Here is a 23,741-nt window from a genome sequence, read left to right on the forward strand (position 1 = left end):
CGCATTGCGCATCGATACCGACGACAGCTGGGGCGTCTCGGTCGCACGAGCGCAGAATGACCATCAGGACAACGAGTGGCTGGTCACGGCCTCGTACGGCACGCCGGCGCAGCAGATGCAGGTGGTTCTGGACTCGGGATCCGCAGACGGGTACGTGTACAGCCCGGCGTGCTGCTATGCGTCCAACCACTCCGCTTTCGATCCAGCACGGTCGAGCTCGTTCAATAACCGTACGCTGGATGGAAAGACGGGCAGGCAGGTGAGAGCCCCAGCAGGCACGCCCGGCACAGAATGGAATGTCACGTATGGCTCTGGGAGGGGCATTCAGGGCTACCTCGGCCTGGACACGGTGTCCTTCGGCTCAAACCTCCGCATAGAGAACATGACCTTCGCCCTCGCCACGGGCGCGACTGGCGGCTCCTCCTCGGGCAAGATGGAAGGCCTCATCGGCTTCGCCCCTTCACGCTCTTTAGACCCGTACTACCCAGGAGGATGGAACGACCCACTCGAGGAAGGGGTGCGGGAAGGCAAACTAACAAAGCCTTACCTTACCGCTACGCTGGTGGAAGCGGAGCGTCGTACTGGCCTCGGTGGGGGAGGACGCTACACCTTTGGCAGTCTGGACAGTGCAGCTGCAAGGACAGAGCCGACGTGGCTCAATGCCACCAGCTCCAACTACTGGGGCATCTCCTACGACTCGATTCGCATTGGCTCAACGGACGTGGACGACCCAGCGGACAAGTACCACCGCATGATCGTTGACACTGGAACCGCTCTCGTCTTGTTCAGCGAGACGATCACGGACAAGATCAACGCGCAGATTGCAAATAGTGTCAAGCTACAAGATGAAGGCGGCGAAGAAGGGGCGGGAAGCACGAGCAATCCATGGCTGGTCCCTTGTCGTACGGGCTTGCCGGAGTACGAGGCCCGTCTGTCGGCCGACAAGCGCAACAAGCCCTTTAGCATCACACTCGGCGGGCAGGAGTTCACCGTACCCGTGAGCAGATTCGTCTTCTGGCCCTTGGAGCCACGGCCGACCATGAACGCCACGGTTCCCTTCGAGGACATGTGCCTCTCGGCCTTCCAGCCCACGAGTGCGCCCTTTGCCGTACTGGGGGACGTCTTCATTCGAGGGCACGTCGTGACCTTTGATACGGGAGTGCCCGTTCCCGCTAACCAGACAAAGGCGAGTGCAGCCTTCAGTGGTAGGAGGATTGGGGTGGCGAAGAGGAAGGGGGAGCCGTGAGGCGCAGCAAGAGGGAAGAGGAGATGGACCCGATTCGTATCCCTTTAGCCCGCGCCAGTTGTGGCAGCAAGGACTTTGTAGAGTGGACAGATGACAGACTTGGGGTCGCCATCCGTATCACGTAGCTAGCTTAGCATCTTTGGGCAACTCAGTGGCGAGACCCCGTAGTCGTAGTAGAGTAGTCACCTTTTTTCGTAATCGAAGCGATGCATGGGCGCATCATCACACCACACCACACTCTCTCGTGTCGCCGAATGACTTCGCTGTGGCGGGATATCGGGCGTATTGATTTGATCGTGAGAGGAGAACGACAAAACAAGAGCGAGCGCGGGACCGGACAGCCTGTCGAGGGTTGGCACGCCTCACGCACGCTGGCGTTGCCTGGCAGCGACCGTCTTGAGCTGTCGGAGCGAGAGAGCAGGGTCAGGATCGCAGCATGTCAGCGCAAGAGCTCTTGTTACGCGTCCTTAGGTATCGTGGGCTCGGACAAACTCACATGCGCGTATACCTTTCCAGGCGGGCTACCCAAGACAAGACTGACACAGGCATTCCTGGCAGTCCTGATAGCCTGGAATCCCCCCAAGATATGAATACGATCGTCCGCCAAGACGATACGAGTGCGAGTAGCATTCTCAATCGCATATCGCGTCCTCCCATCCTTTCCCGCCAATCGTCCAATAGCCCTACTCAGATGATCCCCCTGAAGAGTCTTGACGTCCTTAATCTGGAACGTGTCAATGAAAACGTCGTCCAATCTCAGCAGGGCAACAGCGTCGTCCGCCTCAAATCCCAAGGCGTAAGCGCGAAGCATGTCTGCCCCCTTCTGTACCAGTCCTACATCAGGGGTGTGAGGGGAGGAACGGATCTCGACGCATTTGCGAGGTACGTTCATGCGTACTTGGAGGTGGGCTACGTCCACTAGCGGGGTGTAGAGTTTGGGCCAGTCCGATTTGAGAGGGGTGAGACGATGTGGAGGGATGGGGATGCGGCGTAGCTGAGATTGCTTGGAGGAAGAGGAGGACGACGACGAGGCCGCAGATTGTTGGGTACGGGAGAGGGGGGCGAAGGAGGGGCGGGAGGATGAGCCTGACTCTGCGGCTGCTGAGCCAGCTTCGCCGTCGTCGAGGTCCATCCCGCCGTTGATGCCTGCGGCGCCTTCAGGTGCAGACGGGACGGTCGAGCTCGACCCGATCAAGAGGTCCTCATCGTCGTCGTCATCAACGCCGTTGCGAGAAGCAGCCGGCATGCTCGCCTTGGTACTGCTCCCGACGATGGACGACTTGACCGATTCTTTACCCTTGGAGACGGAGGAGAGGGTGCGAGGCGCTACGCTTGATGCTGATGAGGAGGAGACCATTATGCTGGGTGACGTTGCGGTGGAGATGGAGGGGGAGGATGCAAAGGTGGCTAAGCAACGGCGGGCGAGCGGGCGGGCTGCGAGGCTGTCCAGAGAAATTTGACTTCGAGGCGAGGCGAGGTAAGGCGAGGCGAAGCGGAGGGCCGCGCTCGGAACGGAGGCAGAGGGGGTTGAATTTAAGTGGGGCTTGTCATCCTTGTGCAGGGTGCGCCGATTTGTATTCATTCGATATCGATGTGTAGTCATTTTCGATTCGATTTGATTTTTCATTGGAGTCGACCGAGCAGCGATAGGGGCGTAACACAATCGAAGGTCAAGTCGAGTCGCGAGGAACGGAGGGGAGAAGGGGAGGTGGGGATATGGCGGAGGGAGGGAGAAGGAAAGACACAGAGGCGGGGTTGAAAGTTGTAGAGAGATGGCGAGGAGATGAACAGGGGCGTGGCTCGTCGCGGTCGTCGTCGTCATCGTCGTCTTCGTTATTCGTGCGTGCGAACGGAAGAGGGGTGAGCCGGGGCGGTAAGGAGCTGACAGAGATGCTATGCTGGCTTGATGCAGCCTCTAAGCGTCTCTTCCTCGCTGCACCGACATCCCGTCCTCATCACCTTGTCGCCCACCTAAAGCACGCAGCGCCTGGCCATGACGCCTGCAACCCCCTTCTATGCGCCAGCGCTGCGCTACACCTAAGTCGCCGCACGCTTAGTGGTCGGAACCAACGCCAACGGGGTGGGTAGGCTGGGCACCAGCGGGCATCTGAGCCGATGCAGACGAGTTGACCGAAGCCTTGGTGTTGACAAAGATGGGTCGGAGCACACGGCTGTAGACAACCTTGGCGCCCTGGGTCTGAGGCAGCATAAGGTAGAGGACGATGAACGTCTTGATGGTGTAGTAGAAGGGGAACCAGTAGAGGATGCTGTGTGCGCGCGGGAGGGGGCAAGGGGGTCAATGCTGCGCTGATTGAGGGGTCGTGCAGCGCACTCACACATTGACGAAAGTCTCGGCGAAGGTAAAGGCACCGAAGACGACCCAGTAGGTGAGCCATTGCACATCATCCTGGGGCTGGGGCGACTCGAGAGCCTTCATTGAGAAGTAGGCGGGCGCGGCGAAACCGATGAGGTTCGTCAGGAAGCCGGCGAAGATGTTGAAGAAAATGAGCTGGTGTGGGGTAGAAGATGCGTGTCAGTATCGTGGTCAAGCGTAGATGCGCCGCTTGCACTCACGATGGTCAGGAGCGAGACGGTACCGATGGCCGCGTAGGCCTTGGGCACGCTCGTGGTACGCTCGAAGTTGACCAGATGCGGGTACTTGGAGAGCTGCGAGTGTGGCAGAACAACGATGAGGGTGAGCGAACGTAATCGTGAGGATCGAGCTGGCTCCTCGCTACCGTCGCTGGCAACCATCGCCGTCACGGCCATCTGCGCAGGGTCTTCGACACCTCCACGTCACTCGCTGCGAAGCAGAGAGGCGGCCAACAACGACGACTGAAGCGACGAGCAGCGAGATCACAGAGGCACCGACGAGATACACACCTCCTTGTCAATCTGTTAGAGCGATGGAAAGATGGTGTTCAGTCTCTGCGCTCCTCGTTAGCACTCTTATCTCGTCTGAGCGCACTCACCTGAGCGACAAAGTAGTCGAACTTCTGCTGAAGTTGCTGAGCCTGAGCTGCCATTGTTGCGAGTCTGAAAAAGTGGGGGCGTGAAAGGGTAGCTCTTGATGTGATGTCGTTTCTCTCAGAAGTATCTCAGCAAACGCTGTTGGGTCGTGATGATCTCGTGAGTGTGAGTTGATGAGAAGATAGAAAGGAAGGACGACGAAGCGGGCCACACAGACAACGACGAGCAGGGCGGCCGAGGCGCACGGCAGAAGGCCAGCGCTGCTGCTGGCTGAGTGAGTGACTGAGTGTCATAGGGTCGACCCTCGCTCGCTCCCTCTCTCTTCGCTGGTGCCTCGACAAACTAAGCGGCATGGCGGGGCGGGGCGGGGCGGTGCGGTGCGAGGTGCGGGCAAGCAAGACTGCAAAGTGGAGCCGCCCGCTCACTCAACTCGACGCTCGATGGCTCAAAGGAAGGAGCCCGCGTGAGAGAAGCACAATCAGAGCACGCGAGTCGAACCGTTCGCTCAAATGGAGCAGGCATGACGATGTGGTAGCGACGGGGGTGACGAGTCCGCACTCGTCGCGTTGGACAGCCTTGTTGCGGGCCGTCATCCCTGTTGCCTGAACTATCCCCTGAGGGCAAAGGCCTCGCTCGCGCCCGCGCTCTCGGCGCCGCCCGACATCATCGAGGCTGCGTGGGCGTGGCTCGTGCACGGGCGCTCTCTGGCTGAGCCAACACTTTTTGTCTTCCCTTTCCACCACTCGCAGCCATGACCATCGCTGCGCCTAGAGGGCCGCTATCGCAGGCATTCGCTCGCTCTTCGACATCACCAGCTTCACCTTCGTCTGCCTCGTCGTCGTCTGCTTCTCCCTTTGCCGCCCTCTTCGGTGCTGGTCAGAATGGCGGCAACGCAGCAAAGCGCCACCGAGGCCTGGCTCCCTCGATTGCCGTCAAGAATGCCAAGGGTGTGTGCAGACGATCTCTCTGACAATCTGTGTGCACTCACTCATGCCTCTCGCTCCTCGACCTGCTCAGCGCCTTCCGCAATCAAACCCAACTTTGCCCCTCAGAACCTGGCACTCGTCTCTCGCTCTCTGCGGACCATCCTTTCCTCCAGCTCCAGCAGTGGGCAAGAATTGACCATCTCCTTGGAGCAGCTCTACAATGTCGTCGAGTCGCTCGTCCACGTCGCAAACGTCGGCGCAGACTTGTACGAGCGAGTCAAGATGGAGGGGGAGAGGGCTGCCGTTGAAGTGGCGCGCGATCTAAAGAATCAGATGAGCAGTTCAGCGTGGTTGGCGGCGTTGGCTACGGCGTGGCAGCAGTGGCTGCGGAGAATTGTGAGCTGGCGCCCGAGAACTGTAAGCGGAGAGCATGCTGACGCCTCATTGCGCTTCCATACCCGCAGGCTACTGTCTCTGATGTCCTCGTCACTCTCGACTCTGGTTACGTCCTCTCGCATCCCGAGCTGCAGACCTCGCACCGCCTCCTCATCGATCTGTTCACGCACCACGTCATCGACGATCAGGCTATCCTGGACAAGGCCCTTGGGGACTTGTCCAAGAGCATAGACGGCGAACGAGATGGCTCCCTCACAGCTGCGTATCGCCCTCTGCATACACCCCTCCTCGCCCTCTTCCTGCGCCTCGATCGCTACTCGGCGATGGAAGAGCGAATCCTCACCGACACACGCACCTTTTACTCGCTCGAAGCTGCCAATCTGGCGTCTCAAGGTGCCACCGCATCTTCAGCAGAAGCGCTCGAGACGTACCTCACTCACGCTCAGAAGCGCATCGAGGAGGAGACGCAGCGAGCTCAGTGGCTACTGGAGGTGCAGAAGGGGCGCGAATGTCTCGTGACCACGACTCGCGAGGAGCTCGTCAAGAAGCAAGCAGAGTGGCTTACGGCAGGGCTGCCCACCCTTCTCCTCGCTGGCGGCAGTGGCGCGCACCTCGGCCCTCTTTCCCTCTTGTACCGCCAGCTCCTCTCCGTCGGCCTTCTCGAGCCCCTCACAAAGGTCTTTGTCGATCACATTATTGCTGTGGGAACCACAATCGTCAATCCGCCCTCAGCTGCCAAGGCATCGAAGGTCCCTCACCCACCCAAGAGCGAAGAGGACAAAGAGCTGCTTCGCCTCGCTGCAGCAGACGAGGACGCTCTCATTGAGCGCTTGATCGATTTCAAGGACACCATCGACGCAACCGTGGAGCAAGCCTTCGAGAAGCACGACTCTTTCCTCGTGAAGCGCAAGGAAGGCTTCGAGCGTGTAGTCAACTCGCGCACAGGCGGAGGAAAGGTGGCCGAGCTCTGTGCCAAGTACCTCGATGTGAAGCTCAAGAGCGGGAACAGGACAATGAGTGATGAGGAGCTGGAGAGATGCCTCGACGCTGCGTTGACCCTCTTCAGATACACGCATGCGAAGGACATGTTTGAGGTAAGCCCGCGCAGGGAGATGTCAATCGGCCTAGCCTGCCATTGCTGACGACGTTGCCGCCCCTTTCTCCCTCCTCGCTCGCCACCAGGAATTTTACAAACGTCACTTCGCCAAGCGCCTCCTCCTGAATCGCTCCGCCTCAAGTGACGCCGAACAGTCGATGCTGCTCAAGCTCAAAGACGAGTGCGGCCCCGCCTTCACGCAGCGTCTCGAAACAATGCTCAAGGACATCACGCTGAGCGACGAGATGATGAAGGCCTTCTCCTCCATGCAGAGCAAAGCGCTCAGCGAGACGGAGGGCGAAGACTTCGAGCTATCAGTCAACGTGCTCACTCAAGCGCACTGGCCCACCTACCCGATGGTAGAGGTTAGAATTCCTCCTGCGATGGCCACCGCGACGGAGCGCTTCCAGACCTTCTACGGTGCTCGAGCCGCAGGAAGAAGACTGCACTGGGCCCACTCCCTCGGTACATGCGTGCTGCGCGCCTCCTTCCCCACCAAGGCAGGCAAGGGCAAGCCAGCAGGCGAAGACGTCAAAGAATTGCACGTCTCTGAATTCCAAGCAATCGTCCTCCTCCTCTTCTCCGACCTTGCACCGGGGGAGAAGCTCCACTACTCTGCCATCAAAGAGCAGACGGGGCTCGACGATACGGAGCTCAAACGCACCCTCCAATCCCTGGCTTGCGGGCAAATCCCCACACGCGTCCTCCGCAAAGAGCCTCAGGGTCGCGAGGTGGACGCAGAGCTGGACTCGTTTGGTCTCAACGAGCACTTCAAGAACGATCGACATCGCGTGCGTATCAATCAGATCCAGATGCGAGAGACGCGCGAAGAACAGGCATCGACCCAATCCCGCGTTCTTCTGGATCGCGATCTCGTTCTGCAGGCCGCGGCGGTTAGGGTGCTCAAGGCGCGCAAGCAGTTGACTCATGCTGAGCTGCTTCAGGAAGTGGTGGACGCGATCAAGAGTCGGTTCCATGTGGATGTGGGTGAGGTGAAGAAGACGTTTGAGAAGTTGATTGAGAAGGAGTATATGGAGAGGGTTGAGGGGCAGAGAGGGGTGTATCGTTACTTGGCGTGACGTGACGCGACGTGCCATTTGATTCAGAGCTCGTCGTGCTGCGCGGGTGCATTTTGCTCGGGCGAGTTCTGCTCGGCCTCGATCACTTCCTCGACGATCTCCGGCTCCTCTTCGACGAATACGACCTCCTCTACTACTTCCTCCACCACCGCGTCATCGTCATCGTCGTCGTCACCGTACTGCTGCTGCATTCCCGCCGGCGTTTCCGCAGAGAAAAAGGAGCTGACCACCTCGTCGACCGCTTGGGTTAATGGCTGCGCCGTCTCCCCGGCCGCTGCGGCTGCCGATCCGGCTGCGACTGCCGCTTCGGCCGCTGACGATGCGCGGGCTGCCGCTTCCATAGATGAGGAGGACGACGACGAGTATTGGGCTGCTTCGACGGATGAGAGACGAGCTGCTTCCTCGACGGACGAGACTCGAGCCGCTTCCGCAATCGAAGATGCGCGAGCGACCTCCTCCATTGACGATACTCGCGCTGCCTCCTGCATCGACGAGACGCGGGCTGCTTCTGCGGCAGAGGACTGCGCTGCCTCCTCGCTGGCTCTGCTGGCTGCTGCGGAGAGGGAGGATGATGACGACGAGGAGGAGGAGCTTGCCGCGGCCGCCGCCGCTACCGCCGCCGCAGATTGAGCTGCCGCTGCAGCCACCTCGCTCGCCTTGCTCTTTGCCGCCTCTGCCAGACTGGCTGACACGACGCTGCTGCTACTACTCTTGCTAGCCGCAGCGGCGGCGGCCACCGCCTTCGCTGACTCCTTTGCAGCAGCCTGCGCCGCCCCTTTGGGCCCTAAGATGCCCACCCCTCTGAACAAGAGGGCCACGACGGCCATACCGCGATCCCAGATCCTGACCTTGAGTACGTAGCCCACACAGGCAAAGAAGAAGAGGTAGGCCGCCATTAACATGAGGAAGTCCCATCTATCCCTGCTCTTCATGCCTTTCAATATCTTGCCCGAGTTGGTCATCAGCAGCTGGAAGGAGGCGTAGTCCATTCCTAGCTCTGCGAGGGATTGGGAGCTTTCGTCTAGGAGGGTGAGGGAGTGGGAGGATTGGACTAGGGAGTGGGAGAGGGTTTGTAGCGTGGATTGGAGCGAGGAGGTGAGCTGAGAGCTGTGTTGCGCAGCAGAGGTGCTGTCGGGGTCGTTTGAGGTTGGTTTCGCGTTGCGAGATGCGGGTTGGAGACCACCGTTGATTGGCTTGTACGAGGGAGGAGGAGCGGATGAGTCGGAGCGTGGGACTTCTTCCGCTGGAGGTGGGCGTCGTTTCGTCTTGTTCTCGGCCAGGCCTCGACGAGCGGAGAGGAGGGCTTGTCGAGCAGAAGAGCGGACGCTGGCGGCGATGCGAAAGGAGACACGCTCTGATGAGCATACGCTTTGTGCTCTCGCGCAGTCGAGCTAACTCACCTAGCATACTGCGCCTTTACCCTCGCCCACTCGACCTCAAGGACCTCATCGCTCCCACCCCTCTCGTCGCGCACCTCATCCAAGATAGCATCGCCTTCCCTCAGAAAGCGCTTGCAATCATCCAGAGCATCGTTGAGTTCTTGCTCGTAGCCGGCAAAGGCGGCCTGAGCTTGCTGGGCGGAGGCTGGGGACGAAGAAGAGGATGAGGCGAGGCGAGGGAGTTGGAAGGACTGGACGTCTCGCAGGCGGAGGGTAAGGGGTGTGATGAGGGCGCTGAGCTCGGGAGGGAAGCGTGAAGATTGTGTTGGCTGCGTTGACGCTGTTGCCGTAGCCATCATTGGGAGGCAGCTGGTGTTGGTTGCGAAAGAAAGAAAGAAAGCAGGCGCGATTCGAGGCACGCACGCATCGGCCCTCGACTTGCTGCGACGTGGAGGCGAGACGCGGACCGCGGGCGGGGCTGGCGATGATTGCCTTTGATCACTTCTTCCTTCGCCATCAATTCATCCCATCCAACGACTTCGCGCCCGCCAACAATGGACGCAGTAGTGGACGAGGTCATAGCGGAGAGTGCCGATCAAAGCTTCGAGAAGGCTGCCTCGACGATCGGCCACCTCACCTTGCCCAGCACAACCCTCTGGCTTCACCCGGCCATCGTCATCCTCCTTACTGCCTCCCTTTCGCACACCCTCAAGTCCATCGGGAGTGAGGCGATTCTCACCTTTCTCGTCCAGCCCACCCATTCTTTCCTCTTTCAGCGAGGACTCGCTCGCAAGCAAAGCGTATTGAAGCGTGACCTCTTTGAGACGCGCCAACAATTAGGAAAGACGAGCAGCCAAGACGAGTTTGCCAAATGGGCCAAACTGCGTCGTAAAGTGGACAAAACGCTGGCCGAACTGGAGGGGGTCAACAAATCCCTTTCCTCGTCTCGATCCACGCTGAGCATGATTGTCAAGGCGCTTCTGTTCATCGTGACTACCTTGGCGCCCTTTGCGGTGACAACGTATTATAGGAAGACGCCCATCTTCTGGCTTCCTCCGGGAGCGGCTATTCCACCAATGGCGCTCATTCGTGGGGGCAAGAAGGCCGGTGGGACGGCTGCGGCTAATTGGCTGGGTCCGATGGGATGGGTGCTTAGCTTGCCGAGCGCACCGGCCGGTACGTAGCGGCGAGGGTCGCAAACATCGTCCCTCCACGCTCTGACCCTTCTTCTCCTTTCCTCCTTCGTCATCGCAGGCGCCGTCTCCGCCACAGTCTGGAATATGGTCTGTGGCCGCATCCTCGGCATGCTCACCTCCCTCCTCAAGGACATGGTCCTCCTCGCACTCGCCCTCGTCTCACCAGTCGACGATTCTAAGCTAAAGCCAATCAGCTCCGCCTCCTCCTCGGCCCGCACCCTCTGCTACTCCATCGGCCTCGCCTCATGCAGCTTCGCCTTCTCACAGTTCGCCCAACTAGAGATCCTAGCAGGGATAGACCTAAGCTCGCAGTTTGGAGGTCACTACCAGTTCCTCACCAACCTCAGCCTCGCATTCACTTTCGCCACATTGCTCGCCTCACTCGCCCACACCCTCTCCCCCTCCGTGCGACCCCTGCGAGTCGTGAAGCGCCTCCTCGCAACCTTTACCCTCCCCGCAGAGCTAATGGTCTCCCTCCTCTACTGGACCGTCCTAGCGATCAACCCCTCTCTCCTCATTCCCGAACGAGAAGTAGCCGACCCGCTCAACCCAGGTCAATTCGTCATGGAACCCGTTCGCCTACCCTGGGTAGTAGACCTAACCATGCACGCCTTCCCCGCCATCTTCCTCGTAGTGGATTTCCTCTTCTTCTCCCCACCTCTACCCCTCTCGGTGCGGAGGCTCACGACGAGCTGGCCAACGTACAGTGCAGGGTTGGCCGTATTCGCCTATTGGGGGTGGGAGAGCCTCTGCGCCTCCAAGAATGGGCATTACCCCTACCCCTTGTTGGGATTGATGAGTACGACGCAACGGGCCCTGTTCCACGTAGCGTGCGTCTTTGTTACGGTGGCCGTCTTGTTGGGGATCAATGCTGTGCATGGGGTCATGGATAGGAAGGTCTTGGGCAGGCGATGGACGTGGGGGAGTGAGGAGGCAGTGCAGGCTGAAGCGAGGGTGAAGGCCGAGAAGAAGGGACAGAGCGAGAAGCGGGAGAAGGAAGGTATGGAAGAGCCCGTCGCGCAGTCGATCAAGACGTCAGCTGTACCGGCTGCGTCGGAGGGAGAGCAGCTGCGGCAACGCCCCGTCGGTACAGGTGCGACGTCAGGGAAGGAACACGATGAGCTGTAGTTGCGCGGATGAAGCAGCGCGCCCGAAAGAAACACACGCCCTGTTCTCTGAAACGAGGCCCCGCTCCCAGTGGAGAGATCTCACTCTTGTAACCACACCTCGCATTTCACCGACAGTTGCACAACCACACACTGCTTCTTCTCTGCCTCGCTCGGCCTCTCATCCCTTGACCTGAGCCGCACACCAAATAGTCCCACATCCCAGCACGAAGACCAGCACGGCGACATCGTCTACGCACGTGCCGAGGAGGGTAAGCCAACGCTTTCCCGTCACGACGACGAAGCGGAGTGTGGGTGGGAGGAAGTTGAGCAACATTGAGAGTGGGGATCCGTCCATTGCTTGCTGGCCGTGTGGGGAGGTAGAGCCGGCGAAGGGCGAGGGGAGAAGGAGAAATCGCAGGGATTGGAGGAAAAGCTCGAGGAGGAGGAAGAGGAGGAAGAGGGGCTGTTTGTGTGCCGTGTGAGGAGGAGAAGTCAAGGTCAGTCAAAGTGACGGGAGAGGGAGGGAAGATTGCCAGCGGGGCTCGCACAACTCACTACCGGCCCTTCCAATCCTACCCTCGCGCCATCGATATCGAAATGTCTTGCCTGCACCCCTCCCCCACCAGTAGCCGTCGCGCTAGCCACTGTGTTTGGTCGATAATACGCCAAGCTGGCCCAGCTGTTCAACCTCTGCCTGCTCTCCACCTCGCGCATCGCCACGTCCATATGCTGCTGAGCGGTGGGAACGCCAAGCAGGGCAGTGGAGACGGCAAAGTACCCCAAGGCGAGGAAGACGACTGTGTGCAAGAGGGAGAAGAAGCGCGTGGAAAGCCAAGAAGTAGGGGCAGGTTGGCGTTGTTGCATGAAGGGGGGAAGAGGAGGCATCCCATCGGCGCTTGCTTGACCAGGTTGGCCTTGTTGTTGTTGTTGTTGCTGCATAGCCGCAAAGAGCTGGGAAAGGTCGGGCATCCCACCCATTCCTGCTTCGCCTCCTGATGCACCCGATCCGGCGCCGCCGCCAGTCAAAGCAGCCATCATCTGAGCAAAGGGATCCTGGGGCATCGGTTGTCCTCCCTGACCCTGTCCCGCCGCGCTCTGCTGCTGCTGCTGTCGCTGCCAAGCCTGCATGGCTCCCTCCATCTGTTGATCCATCCTCGCCTGATCACTTATATCGATCTCCTCCGGATCGTCCTCATCCCCTCGCCCTCCCGCCTTCCTAGCCTGAGATGGAGCCCCACCCACAGCCGGCGGTGGGGTAGAAGGATAAAGCAGTTCTGCCTCATCCCCCCGAGCCTGTTTGGTCAGCTTGGCCAAGCGATCCGTACCTTTCCCCAAGATGCGGGCTTTGCGCGCTTCGCGACGGGCGGCTGCATCGCTTGGTGTGCCCGAGGTCGGGGTGGAGGGTGAGGAGGAGGAGGAGGTGATGGGAGGCGTTGAGGCTGTGCCACCGCCGCTTGTGCTGGCGTCGAGGGAGGAGGAAGACATGCTGCGGTGTGATGAGGGGTGAGGAAGGAAGGGAAGGAAAGGAGCGACGGACGGACAGAGAGCGCCGAGGCCAACGCATCGGACGGACAGACGCGTTGCTGAGTGGAGAAGAGTCAGCGCTCACTCGAGGGCTCACTCACGCCTCGTCGACCGCTACACACTCCTGCGCTACAATCGATCCGCATCGTGCGTCTCTGCCTAAAGATACAACATGAAAAGAGACATCCCGCTAATCTCCCCCGCCCTAGATACGAATCGCATAACTGCTCCCTGTGACACCTCCCGCCCTACTCACGTACCTCACCCACTTGATACTCTGATACCCGCTCTTCTCCCACACCTTCAAGTACCTCACCAACAGCCCACTCGCCGTAAGCATCAGCACTTCAAAGTCCATCTCAATGGGCGGTCGACTCCACGCCTTGCGCACCGTCGTTGTGCTAGTCAAGGTGGCCTCGGCCGTAAGCGTCGCGTCGCTCATTCCTTGGATGCGCGGCATCTTCCACAGGATCTGGGAGGAGGAGGAATCCCATTTGGCTTTGCCTAGGGCAACTTCGCATTTCACGCCAGTGGTGTTGGGTGGGGTGGGGATGCGAACCACGACGTCTGTGCCGTGCAGCTTGGCGTCAAAGTTGGCTTTGAGGTGGACGGTGTACTCTACCTTGGACTTGCCGACCTCCTCCACAATGGGGTGGACCTGTGAGCGAGCGAGCAGCGCGGTTGTCAGTCATGTCGCACAGTCACACGCCTCTCTCGCGCCGCCTCTACGCACCTTGAAGGGCAAGTTCACGTTGTTAGTCGAGCGATATCGCATAAGCTCGAATGCCCCGTCCGGCGGGGTAAAGGAGATGGACCTGTCCGTGTCGTATTTGTTGAGCTTGACGCACTGGTGGAACTGACAGTCATCCAGCTCTACGGCTCCCACGGCAGAAGACTCGTCGCCCAGACCGGGACAATCTCCCATGCTTTCGCCATTGCGCTGCTTCTTGCGGTCGAGAACGAGCTTGTCGTTGAGACCGAACTTGCACTCGGGCCTGTGCGTGCGGGGCAAGGGGGGCGCGATGGTTAGAGTGAGGATGGTGACACAGGGAGGCCGCCTCGTCACACTCACATTCCGGTGAGATAGGCACGCATTAGGATTTGGCCGTCCACGTCTGCTCGTAGTACCGTGCCTGCAGCGGCCAAGCCGACGAAGAGCAACACCTTATCAGCTCAGCTCTCGCACGTACGCCCACACGCTCTCTACTCACCCTTGCTACTCATCAGCAAATTCACATTCTCCACCACGTCAACGAATGCCTCGTTCTTCCTGTACTTGACATCCGCCCTCCTCCAACTCGTGGCCCCTGTAGCCTGGATAGTAATCTTGGCCGAATCCTCCCTCACGGCCTGCTCCGACTTCACGCCCTCGGTCGTGATGTACATTTTCAGAGTGTCCGTCTCTGAGTTTTGAGGGTAGCCGAAATCGAGGATTTCGTCGAGGAGCTCGTAGATGAGGACGAAGTTGTTCTTGACGCCTGGTGAGAATAGACGTGGGGAAAGGGCAGGGTGAGCTGGAGGCAGTGCCCTCTTGGCGCCTCTCGCGCCTCTACTCACTCTCCTCGTCCAACTTGCCGAAATAGCTCCTCCCGATGCCTATCAGTCTATAGCAAAACTCGAACACCAGCGCCGCATTGGCATTGTTCTTAGTCACGGCCACAAGGTAAAGGTTCTCATGTCGCACATGGAAGAAGGAGGTGCTGCCCAGAGTGATGATCGGGGAGCGCACCGAAGGGTTGGAGATGACTTGGATGCGGAAGATCTCTGCGATTGATCGCTTGATGTCAGGGCGGTATAGGCGAGAGATGAGGACGTCGCCCTTTTGTGTGAAGACGAAGAAGGCGCTGATCATCGCGACGACGAGAGGGCGAGAGCTGCGATGGTAGCGCCTGAAGGTGGGGTAAGAGGGGGGGGGGGGGGGGGGCAGGGGATCGCACGTCAAGTTGTTCGCCCGCCGCCAGTCGCTGGGCGACGCCCCATGTCCATCTGCACGAGCCAGGCCATTTGCCGCCGGCCCCCCGCCACGCCTCGCTGCGTGCGCCCTGCTGCTCTCGACCCCCGGCCTGTTGCTTTGTTCGCTCGCAGTCACCAAGAAAGGGCAGCCCTTTGTCCACATAGACTCGAGCAGATGATGCCAGCCTGATGACCATCTCCCCACCTTTGTCTCTCCCAAGAGCTGACACGGAAGCGCAGCTTGAATGGAAATCTCTCGAGCGGGACGGTCTGGCTTGGCGTACAAGGGGGCCCGTGATCACGCTCAGACTGGGAAGCGCTGGAGGACCGCCACCACTATTGGGTCAGAGCGAAGGCATCTTTGTCGTTTCGACATTCTCGCCCCGACCATTGACGTTTGACTTCTCGGAAGTTGACTCTTTTCGCATCGACGCCTTCTCAGCGCGACGCCATGACCTCTTGTGAAAGAGCCCCTATCCGAGCCCTGACCCGCAGATCCCCTCGTCGCAGCATTCAGGCAAGCAGCTCTATCTGTCTTCGGGGAATGATCGAGGCAAGAGGGAATGCAGGTACAGGATAGAACAGAATGCGACGAGGTGTTGCGGAGGGTACCGGGAAGAAGGAAGGAAGAAAGGAAGGAAGAGACTGAGACTCGGAGGGGAGAGAGGCAGAGGGAGGTCGCCGTGCTGACTGCCCGCTTGCGTGCGAGAAACGCCCGCCGCCCATTACTGATACTAGCGCGAAGATCTGCCGCTCGCATCGCTATAAGAGGGATCGAGCTCCTCTTCGCAGCAATGTCTCACGAAACTCATCTTCCTTTCTCCCCCCTATCCCTCTCATTGCACCCCTGAGCCCACTCCCAAGCCTGGACGTAGTCACCCACACTCCTTGAACACTCTCACGTTAACGAGCGCCACTCAACCAACCTCGCTAGAACACACGCACGCCGTCATGCGCTTCACCACCTCAACCAGTATCGCTCTTCTGACCATCGCAGCCGCCTTCTCTCCTGCAAGTGCTCTCCCCTCCTCCTCGTATTCCCCCTGCAGGGTCAAATACAACTTCGACTCGTCCAACCCGCTCGATATGGACCTCCGCAGCTTCGCCCTCACCCTACAGCAAGGCTCAGCCTGCGCCTACGACCAGGTGCACACAGCTTCCACAACCTTTGCCGCCTACGCTCAGCAGGGGGCCAGCCTCGCGGTGGCAGGAGCAGCCAGTGGAGCCTCAACGGTCGAAAGCAATGCCCAAGCAGCCGCCCTCGCCGGCTCACAGTACGCCCAACAATTCGCAGCAGAAGTGGCTGCCTCGTACACTTACCTTGCCAGGCTTTACGGGCAGGCAAAGACTTTCTTCGCCACGTACGAGACACAACTTGCCGCCTCCGATGTTGGACAGGCCGTGGCTTCTTTCCAAGCCCTGTACCTCGCCACATGCAAAGCCCTCGCCGATTTCAAGCCGTACGCCCCATTCATGACGAGTGCGCAACGTGCTGTACGCGATTTGGATGCGGCAGAGGCGGATTTCACCAGCTCGCTGCAGAGGTATGGTGGTAAGGTGTATGCGAGGGTGCAGCCCGTTGCGGGGGATGCGGAGCAGGCATTGGGGGAGATGGTGGGGGCGATGCGTAAGGGGGAGCAGGCGGTCAAGAATTTGGGGAAGGACGCCGTGGGAGTGCAGGTGTAGAGGAGGGGGGGGGCGCTCCATCATACCATTCATAGCGCTTTGCGTCGTCTACTACCCATTCACGATGGCTATCATGCTTCATATTGGATACCAATCTCTGTCATGCTTTAATCTTCACGCCGGCAGGAGCGGCTAGGCATCACTCTCCTCTGCCCCATCCCCTCGCTGCTCATCCTCATTATCGCTCCTCTCCGTAGTAGCATACGTCTTGCTTAGCCAATAGTCGCGAGAGCGCTGTCTCTTCAAGCCTCTCGCGGAGGATGTGGCGCCGTTTGTGGCGCTGCCCTTGATGACTACCTGCCCCTCCTCCGGTGAAGAGCCTGAGCCACCCTCGCCCACCCCACCGTCGCTCTCGTCCATCTCGCTCCCACTGCCGCTATCCGATTCCTCGCTGACGTAGCGACGCTTCTGCCTCTGCTGCCTCTGCTGCTGCTGCTGCTGCGACGGCTGCCTCCTCCTCGTAGCAGCATACCGCGAGTCCGTCTCCTCGTCACTCTCATCGCTCGAGTCGATGCGGATCGCCGGACCCACGCCATGATCCCTTCGCCCTCCTCGCGGGGTACTGTGACGAGATGACGATGCGGACCGCGCTGCCCCGCGGATGTTGATAACACTTTCCACCCCGCTAGAGGAGGACGACGAGCCATTGCGCGGTCCGTTCTCTCCGGTGGAAGGATCACGTGGGGGCTGGGGCGGCGGGGGAGGAGCGGGTGAGGGAGGCGGGTAATGTGGCTCTGGCGGTCTATTACTGCGACTGGATGGCCCAGGGCTGGGCGATCTACCCGGCGGAGAGCGACCCAGCTTGGCCTGCAGAGCGCCAGAGTCGTATAGCTGGGCGATGTCCTTGCGCGCCTTTGTGAGGTCGCGACTCACACCGATGATGCTTCCCAGGAGGGACTGAGGGTCGCGGTCGCTGCGTGATGACGATGAGGAGGAGCCCTGACTGCCTGAGAGAAGGGCGGCGCGCGCTTCCTCGTCGGGGTCAAAACGGACATGTTGCTGCTGCGAGGCTGTGCCCCGTATCCTGTTCGCTCCGCTTCGCCCCCTCGCCATGTCAATCCCTCGCTGGCACACGGCCGCAGTGAGCAAGTCGAAGGCGCCAGAGAGGGCCGACCTGATGCTCAAGATGTTGTACGACCCCTTGGAGATGTCATTGTCCGCAGCCTGGGGATCCTCAATGCAGAGCTTGTACGGCTTGCCCTGATCTACCCAGCCTCGATTCGACTTGCGGAAATAGCCCCCACCATCCCTCACTGTAAGCCCCGTCTCATCGTACCCAAAGTTCTTGCCGTACAGCTCCAGAAATTCGAGGAAGAGCACACCGAGGTTGAAGCAAGGGTCTATCTCTCCTCGCTGGACTTTTGGGTGGAGCTGTAAGAAGTTGATGACCATGAGGATCACGGAGAAGGAGCCTAGCCCGCCCGTGTAAACTTCGCTCATGCCGCGTTGTTGAAGGAGGTGCTTTGTGATTAGGATGAGGGGGCGAATGGCGGGCATCTCGCTTTGCATGCGATTCACCCAGTCGGCTGCTTGGAGGCCATTCACCTGGTTGACAGAGATGTCGCAGCGGTATCTGGCGCGGCGTAGGAACAGAGTGAGAGGATCAGTTGTGCGCTCTATGAGGGCTCTCAGAGTCTTGAGGAGGCGCGCACTCACCGCCCGTATGTGCAGACGAACTTGATGATGGGCACCTTTGCTTTGGCAATGACCTGCACGTCCGTTGCAAGATTGTTGCGTCTGAGACAAGCGGCCATACTCCTGAGTACCCCCTCCCTCCTCTGCATCTCCATGGCTTCACAAACGACGACCAAATCAATGTCCCCTTGCGGCAGATAAAGCTCAGTATCCTGACTACCAAAGCTGTGCACCTTTGCATCACGCCATTGCGACGTTATTGCGTTGCGGATGAGATCGATGACCATCTCTCTGCATGCGTGTTCCTTGCGCGTCGGGGAGAGCCACCCTTCGAAGGCGATGAGCTCGCGGTTGAGCTGCTGAGCTGCATTGCGTGCTGTGGACCAATTGACATCGATGCTCCACGGCGTGCCGCGAGCTGCTGCTCTCTCTCTCTCCTTCTTTGTCATGCCATCGTCCGGCGGCATCGTTGCTTCATCGCCGTATTTGCGCTTGCGACCACCGCCACCACCACCTCCGCTGGTAGAGGGGGAGGTGTGGCGAGACTGACGGCGGGAAGGGGCGGCTGATGACGAGGTGGTAGAAGGACCGGCCTCTGCCGAAATGGCTCCGCTGCCACTGCCGCCCGCTAAGTCGTCGCCACCGCCGAGATCGAAGCCCACAAAGTCCTCTGCGCCGAAGCCGGGGCGTGGAGGAGGAGTGGCCACAGCTGTCATGGACACGAGGCGGAGGGTGAGGACGTGGTGGTGGTAGTGGTGGTGACGGCAGAGTGAACGCACGTCTCGCTCGCCCCTTCCGCGCTGAGAGAATTTGTGTCCGCCCGTCCGAGGCGGAGGGCGGAGACGAGGCGGGAGGCGGGCAGCAGGGTGCGTCGTCGAGCCGCGTGTGGGCGTGGGCGCGGGCGTGGGCGTGGGTGGGCGTAGGTGGCCTAGCGCAACTGCAGGCAGCGAGCGAGGCCAGAGAGCGAGCACAAGCCACTCACCGACGACGCTCCCTCACACCTCGCTCCTTGCCCTCCTTACCATCACTCACACTCGACCCCTCGCCCCCTCGCCCCCTCGCCCCCTCGCCCCCTCGCCCCCCTCTGCCTGCGCATGCCAACAATGCGCATCGCATCCAAGCGTCTAGCCAAAGAGCTCTCCGACCTACGCTCGGGCGCACTCCCAACAGGTTGCACCATCCTCCAAGCCGATGACTTGCAGACGTGGATCTTCCAAATCGAGACGCTAGGAGAGACTGTATTCAAAGGGGAACGATTCGCGCTGCGCTTTCGATTCGACGATCAGTACCCTATCGAGTCGCCCGAGGTCGTCTTTGTGGTCAGCGATGGATGGAAAGCGCCTGAGGCGTCGCATGTCTATTCTAATGGGCATCTCTGTGAGTGCCGCGGGCGGGGAGCAGAGTGCGAAAGAGAGGGTAGATTGTACTGACCAGGTGGTGTCGCTCGCAGGCCTATCCATCTTGGGCGACGAATGGTCGCCAGTCATGTCCGTCTCTAGCGTCCTGCTGAGCATCCAGAGCATGCTAGCCAGCCAGAAGGTGAGCCCGCGTCGTCCCATTTCAACTTAAAGCCAGCCTAGAGCTCACCTCCCGCGCTCACCTCGCAGCAAAAGGAGCGACCACCCGACAATGACCGCTACATGAAGCATGCCCCGCTCTCTCCAAAGGACTCTCGCTTCGTCTACCACGACGACACAATCTAGACGCGCGCGCGTGGCACGCCACGCCACGCCACTGTCCCTCCTTTCCAACCTCCCAAGATACCACTCCCTAACGTCGAACGGCAATGTCATCCATCCCAGCAAGCACGGAATGGTCTTCAATCGATCAAAGTCTGACGTCGTTGGCGTCGCCGGCTCAAAATAAAGGACTTCCATTTACCATCGCTTCCCTACACTCGACTACATTCCAGCTCACCGCCCCGCTCTCGCGCATCACGAGCTCGTCTTTTTGTTCGCATTAGCCAAGTAATGCTTGATGAGACCAGAAGTCGACCCGTCGTGCTTCTCCGCGTCCACCTTGGCAGCATCGGCGCTGAGGAGGGGCAGGATCTTCTTTGCCAGGACCTTGCCCAGTTCAACGCCGAACTGGTCAAAGGAGTTGATGCCCCAGATGACTGCGAGTACGCGAGGAGGTGGGGAGAGCAAAAGGTCAGCTTGTGCTACGACAACGATGATGACTCTTCTGGGAGCGCGGATGGTACGCACATCCCTCGGTGGCAATCTTGTGCTCGTACATGGCAATGAGAGCACCCAGTGTCCCCGGGGTCAGCTTCTGGAACAGAATCGAATTGGTAGGCTTGTTCCCATCGAAGACCTTGCTCTTGATGAGGAAAGAGTTGTCCAGGTCCTCCTTCGATGTAGTCTCCTCTCGCACCTGCTCCTCCGTCTTGCCAAAGGCCAGCGCCTCAGGCTGGGCAAAGTAGTTGCTAAGCAGGATACGGTGATGTTCCCCTCCACGAATGGGGTTCTGTGTCTCGATTGGTGCGAGGAAGTCGCAGGGGATCAGCTTTGTTCCCTGGTGGATCAGCTGATAGAAGGCGTGCTGCCCGTTGGTTCCCGCTTGTCCCCAGATGATGGGGCCAGTCTGGTACTGAACGCGCTCCCCGCTCTTGGTGATGAACTTGCCGTTGGACTCCATGTCCCCCTGCTGGAAGTAGTCGGCAAAACGGTGCATGTACTGGTCGTAGGGGAGGATGGCGTGCGTCTGTGCACCGAGGAAGTTGTTGTAGTAGAGGTTGATGAGGCCCAGGATCACAGGGATGTTCTGGTCCAGAGGCGTTGAGGCATAATGGCGGTCCATCTCATTTGCGCCGCGCAGCATCTCCTCGAAGCGCTCGTAGCCGATGACGATTGCGATGGAGAGGCCGATGGCCGACCAGAGGGAGTAGCGACCGCCGACCCCTGTGCGTGCGAGTGGCGAGGGTCAGAAGGAGGTCAGCTTGTAGCGCGCAGCGAGGGCTATCGGGCTCTTGCGCGCACTTACAGTCCCAGAACTTGAACATGTTCTCCTTGGCGATGCCGAACTCAGTGGCAGCCTTGACGTTGGTGGAGAGGGCAACAAAGTGCTTGGCGACGTGCTTCTTGTCCTTTGCGTGCTCGAGGAACCCTGGACGTGCGTGCGCGGCGTCGGCGGGTGTGGGGTCAGCATCTCCTCTCTACGTCAGAGAGGACGCGCGTGGCTCACAGTCTCGCGCTGTAGTGGCATTGGTGATCGTCTCCTGCGTGGTGAACGTCTTTGATGCGACGATGAAGACCGTCGACTCTGGGTCGCACACGCGCAGCGCCTCTGCCATGTGAGTGCCGTCGATGTTGGAGACAAAGTGGGCGTCGAGGTCGCGCTTAGCGTAGGGCTTGAGGGCTTCGCATACCATTGCCGGCCCAAGGTCAGAGCCGCCGATGCCGATGTTGACGATGCTCTTGATGGGCTTGCCCGTGTAGCCTCTGCAGCGTGGGCGAGGCGAGGAAGCGAAGGCGGTCAGCGAATGGTAGCTCTGTGTTTATGCCGCCGCCCTACGCACGTCCACTGTCCGTTGCGCACAGCCTCGGAGAAGTCGCGGATGTGCTTGAGCTCAGGGATCACCTCGTCGACCCCCTCGACCTTGTCCTTTCCCTTGAAATCGTCATCGAGGTCCCTGAGCGCGACGTGGAGGACGGACCTGCCCTCACTGGCATTGACCTGCTCGCCGTTGAACATGGCATCTCTCTGCTCCTCCACCTTTGCCTCCTTTGCCAGACTGAGCAGCGTAGCCCAGATCTCTTCATCGATCAAGTTTTTTGAAAAGTCGAGGAGCACGCTAATGTCCTTATTGCGGTCCCCCTGGAAATGACGAGAGTAAGTGTCGAAGCGCTTCGAGTCCTTTGCGAATGCGTCGCGCAGCACGACTTTGTTGCTCTTGCTGAGCTGGTCGAGCTTGGACCACGAGGGGAGTTGCGAGGCGAGAGGTGACATGGCTAGTGCGAGAAGAAATGGGGGGATGGTGGTGTGAGGGGAGAAAAGGAAGAAGGCAAGATGGTGCACGAGCACGATGGGGTTGCAGTTGGTCCGCTGCTCGTTGCCCTCTCACTTTCTCCACCTCGCATCACACTCGACTGGCGCCACGCCCACGCACGCCGCCACATCACGGCTGCCTGGCTCAGGCCAAGCCTGAGATTGCCGGCCCGCCGGTGCCGCTCCCGCCATTCCAAATTGTTGGCGCTACCACGAGGGCGAGAAGCACGCAAGACGAAGACGTGGGACGTAACGAGATGGTATCGACGATGATATTAGCGAGGGGAGAGGGTGGGGTTCAGACTATGGCTCGCAACTTGTGCGACTTGGGAATGGCTGTCAAAGCGGGATCAGTCAAGTCAGCCTGCTTGCCTCCCTTCATCTCACGCTCATCCCCGCCCGCCTCACCTTGTCTGAGGTAGTCTAGATGCTTAGCATGCAAAGCTTCCTCTTGTAAACGGCCTTGCCCACTCCAGACGCCGACACTGCCTGTAAAGACCGTGTAGTCAGGTAGCGTAACGACTGGCGCGGCACTCGGAGCTGTCACAGCCTCTCCTCCACCTTCTCCTGCTTCCCCTTCCTCCCCCTCCTCGAGGATCGTCTCCGTAGCTCCAGACGGGGTGCGCTTCATTGCTCTTGCCCCCACCTTCAGCCCTGCCTCCGCCTCTTCATCGTCATCCCCCAGTAAATCTCCCAACTCCTCCTGCGTATAACCCCTGGTCCCCGCAGCCGTCGCTGCACAGCCCGCACTGATCGTCGTGAAGGAGCCGATGGCAACCTGCGACGAGACGCGCGATTTCACTTCAAACGTATTGTGATCTCCTATCGAGCGTGCTTCGATGTGCGAGCCTACTTCGAAGAGGTTGTGTGAGCCGATGACCAGAGGGGAGGGCGATCTGCGTGCGAGGGCAGGGAGGGTGTGAGTGGCAGCAGCAACGGGATGCGAAGGAGGGAAAGAGTGCCCACCTGTTGATGATCGTCACATTCTCCTCAATGATACAGCTTGCGCCAATTGTAATCGGACCGCTCAGGGCGAGGATCGCCGCTTTCGGGTGGACGACGGTGCCTGTGAGCGGGTTTCAGGGATTGTCAGTGCGGCCATACCACGGAGTGATCTCCCCAGAACGTCCCCTCACCTGTGCCTATGGTAACATGACCTCTGCGAGACAACAATCTGTCAGAGTGTGGGCTGGACGACGTGGGCTCTCGATTCCTCACCTGATGTCCACGTCCTGCGGGAGCGTCACCTTGGACCCGACGTCGAGACGATCCTTGGTGGAGCTGCGGGCGAGGGTGGAGCTTGGTCAGAGCGAGAAGAACGCAGCGTGTGCGCTCGCGGATGCGCACCTCATACGGTGGGCTGAGCAGATGAAGAAGTGACAAGGAGGAAGAGAGCAAACGACGACGACCTGAATGGAGTTTCAGCTTTGTTCGCGAGCGAGTTCAGCTTTGTTTCCGCTCCTCGCTCGCCCCGGTCTGCACGGGCCGCCGTGGGAGTCAACGAAAGGCGGAAACGAGAGATCAACACGTCGCCTCGCCTGGGCCTCGCGCCTCAA

General features: G+C 59.8%; 13 protein-coding genes across 13 annotated transcripts; 6 read left to right on the forward strand and 7 right to left on the reverse strand.

The window, feature by feature from the left end:
• Window positions 1-19: 19 nt before the first annotated feature.
• On the forward strand, window positions 20-1,159 carry BDZ90DRAFT_209026 (acid protease; the record flags this gene model as incomplete). The annotated part of the gene is made up of 1 exon (XM_025504031.1): window positions 20-1,159. A coding segment is annotated over one exon (1,140 nt), but the record flags the coding sequence as incomplete, so codon positions are not given.
• A 315-nt stretch (window positions 1,160-1,474) lies between these two features.
• Window positions 1,475-2,656, reverse strand: BDZ90DRAFT_70405 (hypothetical protein). The gene has a single exon (XM_025509793.1). It carries the CDS (start codon window positions 2,601-2,603, stop codon window positions 1,704-1,706), a length of 900 nt encoding a protein of 299 aa, XP_025360264.1. The 5' UTR covers window positions 2,604-2,656; the 3' UTR covers window positions 1,475-1,703.
• A 204-nt stretch (window positions 2,657-2,860) lies between these two features.
• Window positions 2,861-4,324, reverse strand: BDZ90DRAFT_234083 (protein YOP1). The gene is made up of 5 exons (XM_025506889.1): window positions 4,219-4,324; window positions 4,130-4,141; window positions 3,821-3,913; window positions 3,583-3,755; window positions 2,861-3,513 (listed from the first exon to the last, which is right to left on the reverse strand). Exons 1-5 carry the CDS (start codon window positions 4,270-4,272, stop codon window positions 3,300-3,302), a joined length of 546 nt encoding a protein of 181 aa, XP_025360265.1. The 5' UTR covers window positions 4,273-4,324; the 3' UTR covers window positions 2,861-3,299.
• Window positions 4,325-5,861: 1,537 nt separating this feature from the next.
• Window positions 5,862-7,713, forward strand: BDZ90DRAFT_223337 (Cullin-domain-containing protein; the record flags this gene model as incomplete). The annotated part of the gene is made up of 2 exons (XM_025504573.1): window positions 5,862-6,632; window positions 6,721-7,713. 2 exons carry the CDS (start codon window positions 5,862-5,864, stop codon window positions 7,711-7,713), a joined length of 1,764 nt encoding a protein of 587 aa, XP_025360266.1.
• A 23-nt stretch (window positions 7,714-7,736) lies between these two features.
• Window positions 7,737-9,448, reverse strand: BDZ90DRAFT_262300 (hypothetical protein; the record flags this gene model as incomplete). The annotated part of the gene is made up of 2 exons (XM_025508467.1): window positions 7,737-9,039; window positions 9,114-9,448. 2 exons carry the CDS (start codon window positions 9,446-9,448, stop codon window positions 7,737-7,739), a joined length of 1,638 nt encoding a protein of 545 aa, XP_025360267.1.
• Window positions 9,449-9,646: 198 nt separating this feature from the next.
• On the forward strand, window positions 9,647-10,387 carry BDZ90DRAFT_223160 (hypothetical protein; the record flags this gene model as incomplete). The annotated part of the gene is made up of 2 exons (XM_025504561.1): window positions 9,647-10,268; window positions 10,347-10,387. Coding segments are annotated over 2 exons (663 nt in total), but the record flags the coding sequence as incomplete, so codon positions are not given.
• A 111-nt stretch (window positions 10,388-10,498) lies between these two features.
• BDZ90DRAFT_208682 (hypothetical protein) lies at window positions 10,499-11,122 on the forward strand (the record flags this gene model as incomplete). The annotated part of the gene is made up of 1 exon (XM_025504020.1): window positions 10,499-11,122. A coding segment is annotated over one exon (624 nt), but the record flags the coding sequence as incomplete, so codon positions are not given.
• A 52-nt stretch (window positions 11,123-11,174) lies between these two features.
• BDZ90DRAFT_234087 (hypothetical protein) lies at window positions 11,175-12,926 on the reverse strand. Its single transcript, XM_025506890.1, has 2 exons — window positions 11,953-12,926; window positions 11,175-11,860 (listed from the first exon to the last, which is right to left on the reverse strand). Exons 1-2 carry the CDS (start codon window positions 12,880-12,882, stop codon window positions 11,576-11,578), a joined length of 1,215 nt encoding a protein of 404 aa, XP_025360270.1. The 5' UTR covers window positions 12,883-12,926; the 3' UTR covers window positions 11,175-11,575.
• A 121-nt stretch (window positions 12,927-13,047) lies between these two features.
• BDZ90DRAFT_255470 (clathrin adaptor, mu subunit) lies at window positions 13,048-14,841 on the reverse strand. Its single transcript, XM_025507854.1, has 5 exons — window positions 14,479-14,841; window positions 14,133-14,399; window positions 13,994-14,054; window positions 13,655-13,916; window positions 13,048-13,579 (listed from the first exon to the last, which is right to left on the reverse strand). Exons 1-5 carry the CDS (start codon window positions 14,771-14,773, stop codon window positions 13,127-13,129), a joined length of 1,338 nt encoding a protein of 445 aa, XP_025360271.1. The 5' UTR covers window positions 14,774-14,841; the 3' UTR covers window positions 13,048-13,126.
• An 871-nt stretch (window positions 14,842-15,712) lies between these two features.
• On the forward strand, window positions 15,713-16,626 carry BDZ90DRAFT_70670 (hypothetical protein). The gene has a single exon (XM_025509795.1). The coding sequence runs from the start codon at window positions 15,826-15,828 to the stop codon at window positions 16,558-16,560; it is 735 nt and encodes a 244-aa protein (XP_025360272.1). The 5' UTR covers window positions 15,713-15,825; the 3' UTR covers window positions 16,561-16,626.
• BDZ90DRAFT_281474 (hypothetical protein) lies at window positions 16,604-18,956 on the reverse strand. Its single transcript, XM_025509362.1, has 2 exons — window positions 18,217-18,956; window positions 16,604-18,133 (listed from the first exon to the last, which is right to left on the reverse strand). Exons 1-2 carry the CDS (start codon window positions 18,909-18,911, stop codon window positions 16,693-16,695), a joined length of 2,136 nt encoding a protein of 711 aa, XP_025360273.1. The 5' UTR covers window positions 18,912-18,956; the 3' UTR covers window positions 16,604-16,692.
• A 295-nt stretch (window positions 18,957-19,251) lies between these two features.
• Window positions 19,252-20,311, forward strand: BDZ90DRAFT_234090 (UBC-like protein). Its single transcript, XM_025506891.1, has 3 exons — window positions 19,252-19,572; window positions 19,646-19,734; window positions 19,803-20,311. The coding sequence occupies exons 1-3, from the start codon at window positions 19,299-19,301 to the stop codon at window positions 19,896-19,898; spliced, it is 459 nt and encodes a 152-aa protein (XP_025360274.1). The 5' UTR covers window positions 19,252-19,298; the 3' UTR covers window positions 19,899-20,311.
• Window positions 19,843-23,537, reverse strand: BDZ90DRAFT_275862 (PGI-domain-containing protein; the record flags this gene model as incomplete). Its single annotated transcript, XM_025508905.1, has 10 exons — window positions 19,843-20,311; window positions 20,403-21,098; window positions 21,181-21,303; window positions 21,382-21,638; window positions 21,716-22,148; window positions 22,594-23,081; window positions 23,152-23,251; window positions 23,322-23,344; window positions 23,404-23,466; window positions 23,533-23,537. The coding sequence occupies 10 exons, from the start codon at window positions 23,535-23,537 to the stop codon at window positions 20,130-20,132; spliced, it is 2,370 nt and encodes a 789-aa protein (XP_025360275.1). The 3' UTR covers window positions 19,843-20,129.
• Between the last annotated feature and the right edge of the window lie 204 nt (window positions 23,538-23,741).

Source organism: Jaminaea rosea (genome assembly GCF_003144245.1).
Source record: "Jaminaea rosea strain MCA 5214 unplaced genomic scaffold BDZ90scaffold_14, whole genome shotgun sequence".
In the NCBI taxonomy this organism is placed as follows: domain Eukaryota; kingdom Fungi; phylum Basidiomycota; class Exobasidiomycetes; order Microstromatales; genus Jaminaea; species Jaminaea rosea.

Bases quoted from the DNA above. Each gene is read 5' to 3' on its own strand.
- BDZ90DRAFT_70405 (XM_025509793.1), bottom strand. From the start codon at position 2,603: ATGGTCTCCTCCTCATCAGCATCAAGCGTAGCGCCTCGCACCCTCTCC.
- BDZ90DRAFT_234083 (XM_025506889.1), bottom strand. From the start codon at position 4,272: ATGGCAGCTCAGGCTCAGCAACTTCAGCAGAAGTTCGACTACTTTGTC. The intron at 3,756-3,820 runs GTGAGTGCAAGC...ACCCCACACCAG, and splicing joins CCGTCTCGCTCCTGACCATC to CTCATTTTCTTCAACATCTT. The intron at 3,514-3,582 runs GTGAGTGCGCTG...GCGCGCACACAG, and splicing joins GCCGAGACTTTCGTCAATGT to CATCCTCTACTGGTTCCCCT.
- BDZ90DRAFT_234087 (XM_025506890.1), bottom strand. From the start codon at position 12,882: ATGTCTTCCTCCTCCCTCGACGCCAGCACAAGCGGCGGTGGCACAGCC. The intron at 11,861-11,952 runs GTGAGTTGTGCG...GCACACAAACAG, and splicing joins TAGGATTGGAAGGGCCGGTA to CCCCTCTTCCTCCTCTTCCT.
- BDZ90DRAFT_255470 (XM_025507854.1), bottom strand. From the start codon at position 14,773: ATGATCAGCGCCTTCTTCGTCTTCACACAAAAGGGCGACGTCCTCATC. The intron at 14,055-14,132 runs GTGAGTAGAGAG...TGGCCGCTGCAG, and splicing joins TTTGCTGATGAGTAGCAAGG to GCACGGTACTACGAGCAGAC. The intron at 13,580-13,654 runs GTGCGTAGAGGC...GCTCGCTCACAG, and splicing joins ACGTGAACTTGCCCTTCAAG to GTCCACCCCATTGTGGAGGA.
- BDZ90DRAFT_70670 (XM_025509795.1), top strand. From the start codon at position 15,826: ATGCGCTTCACCACCTCAACCAGTATCGCTCTTCTGACCATCGCAGCC.
- BDZ90DRAFT_281474 (XM_025509362.1), bottom strand. From the start codon at position 18,911: ATGACAGCTGTGGCCACTCCTCCTCCACGCCCCGGCTTCGGCGCAGAG. The intron at 18,134-18,216 runs GTGAGTGCGCGC...ACGCCGCGCCAG, and splicing joins TTCGTCTGCACATACGGGCG to ATACCGCTGCGACATCTCTG.
- BDZ90DRAFT_234090 (XM_025506891.1), top strand. From the start codon at position 19,299: ATGCGCATCGCATCCAAGCGTCTAGCCAAAGAGCTCTCCGACCTACGC. The intron at 19,573-19,645 runs GTGAGTGCCGCG...TGTCGCTCGCAG, and splicing joins CTATTCTAATGGGCATCTCT to GCCTATCCATCTTGGGCGAC. The intron at 19,735-19,802 runs GTGAGCCCGCGT...CTCACCTCGCAG, and splicing joins GCATGCTAGCCAGCCAGAAG to CAAAAGGAGCGACCACCCGA.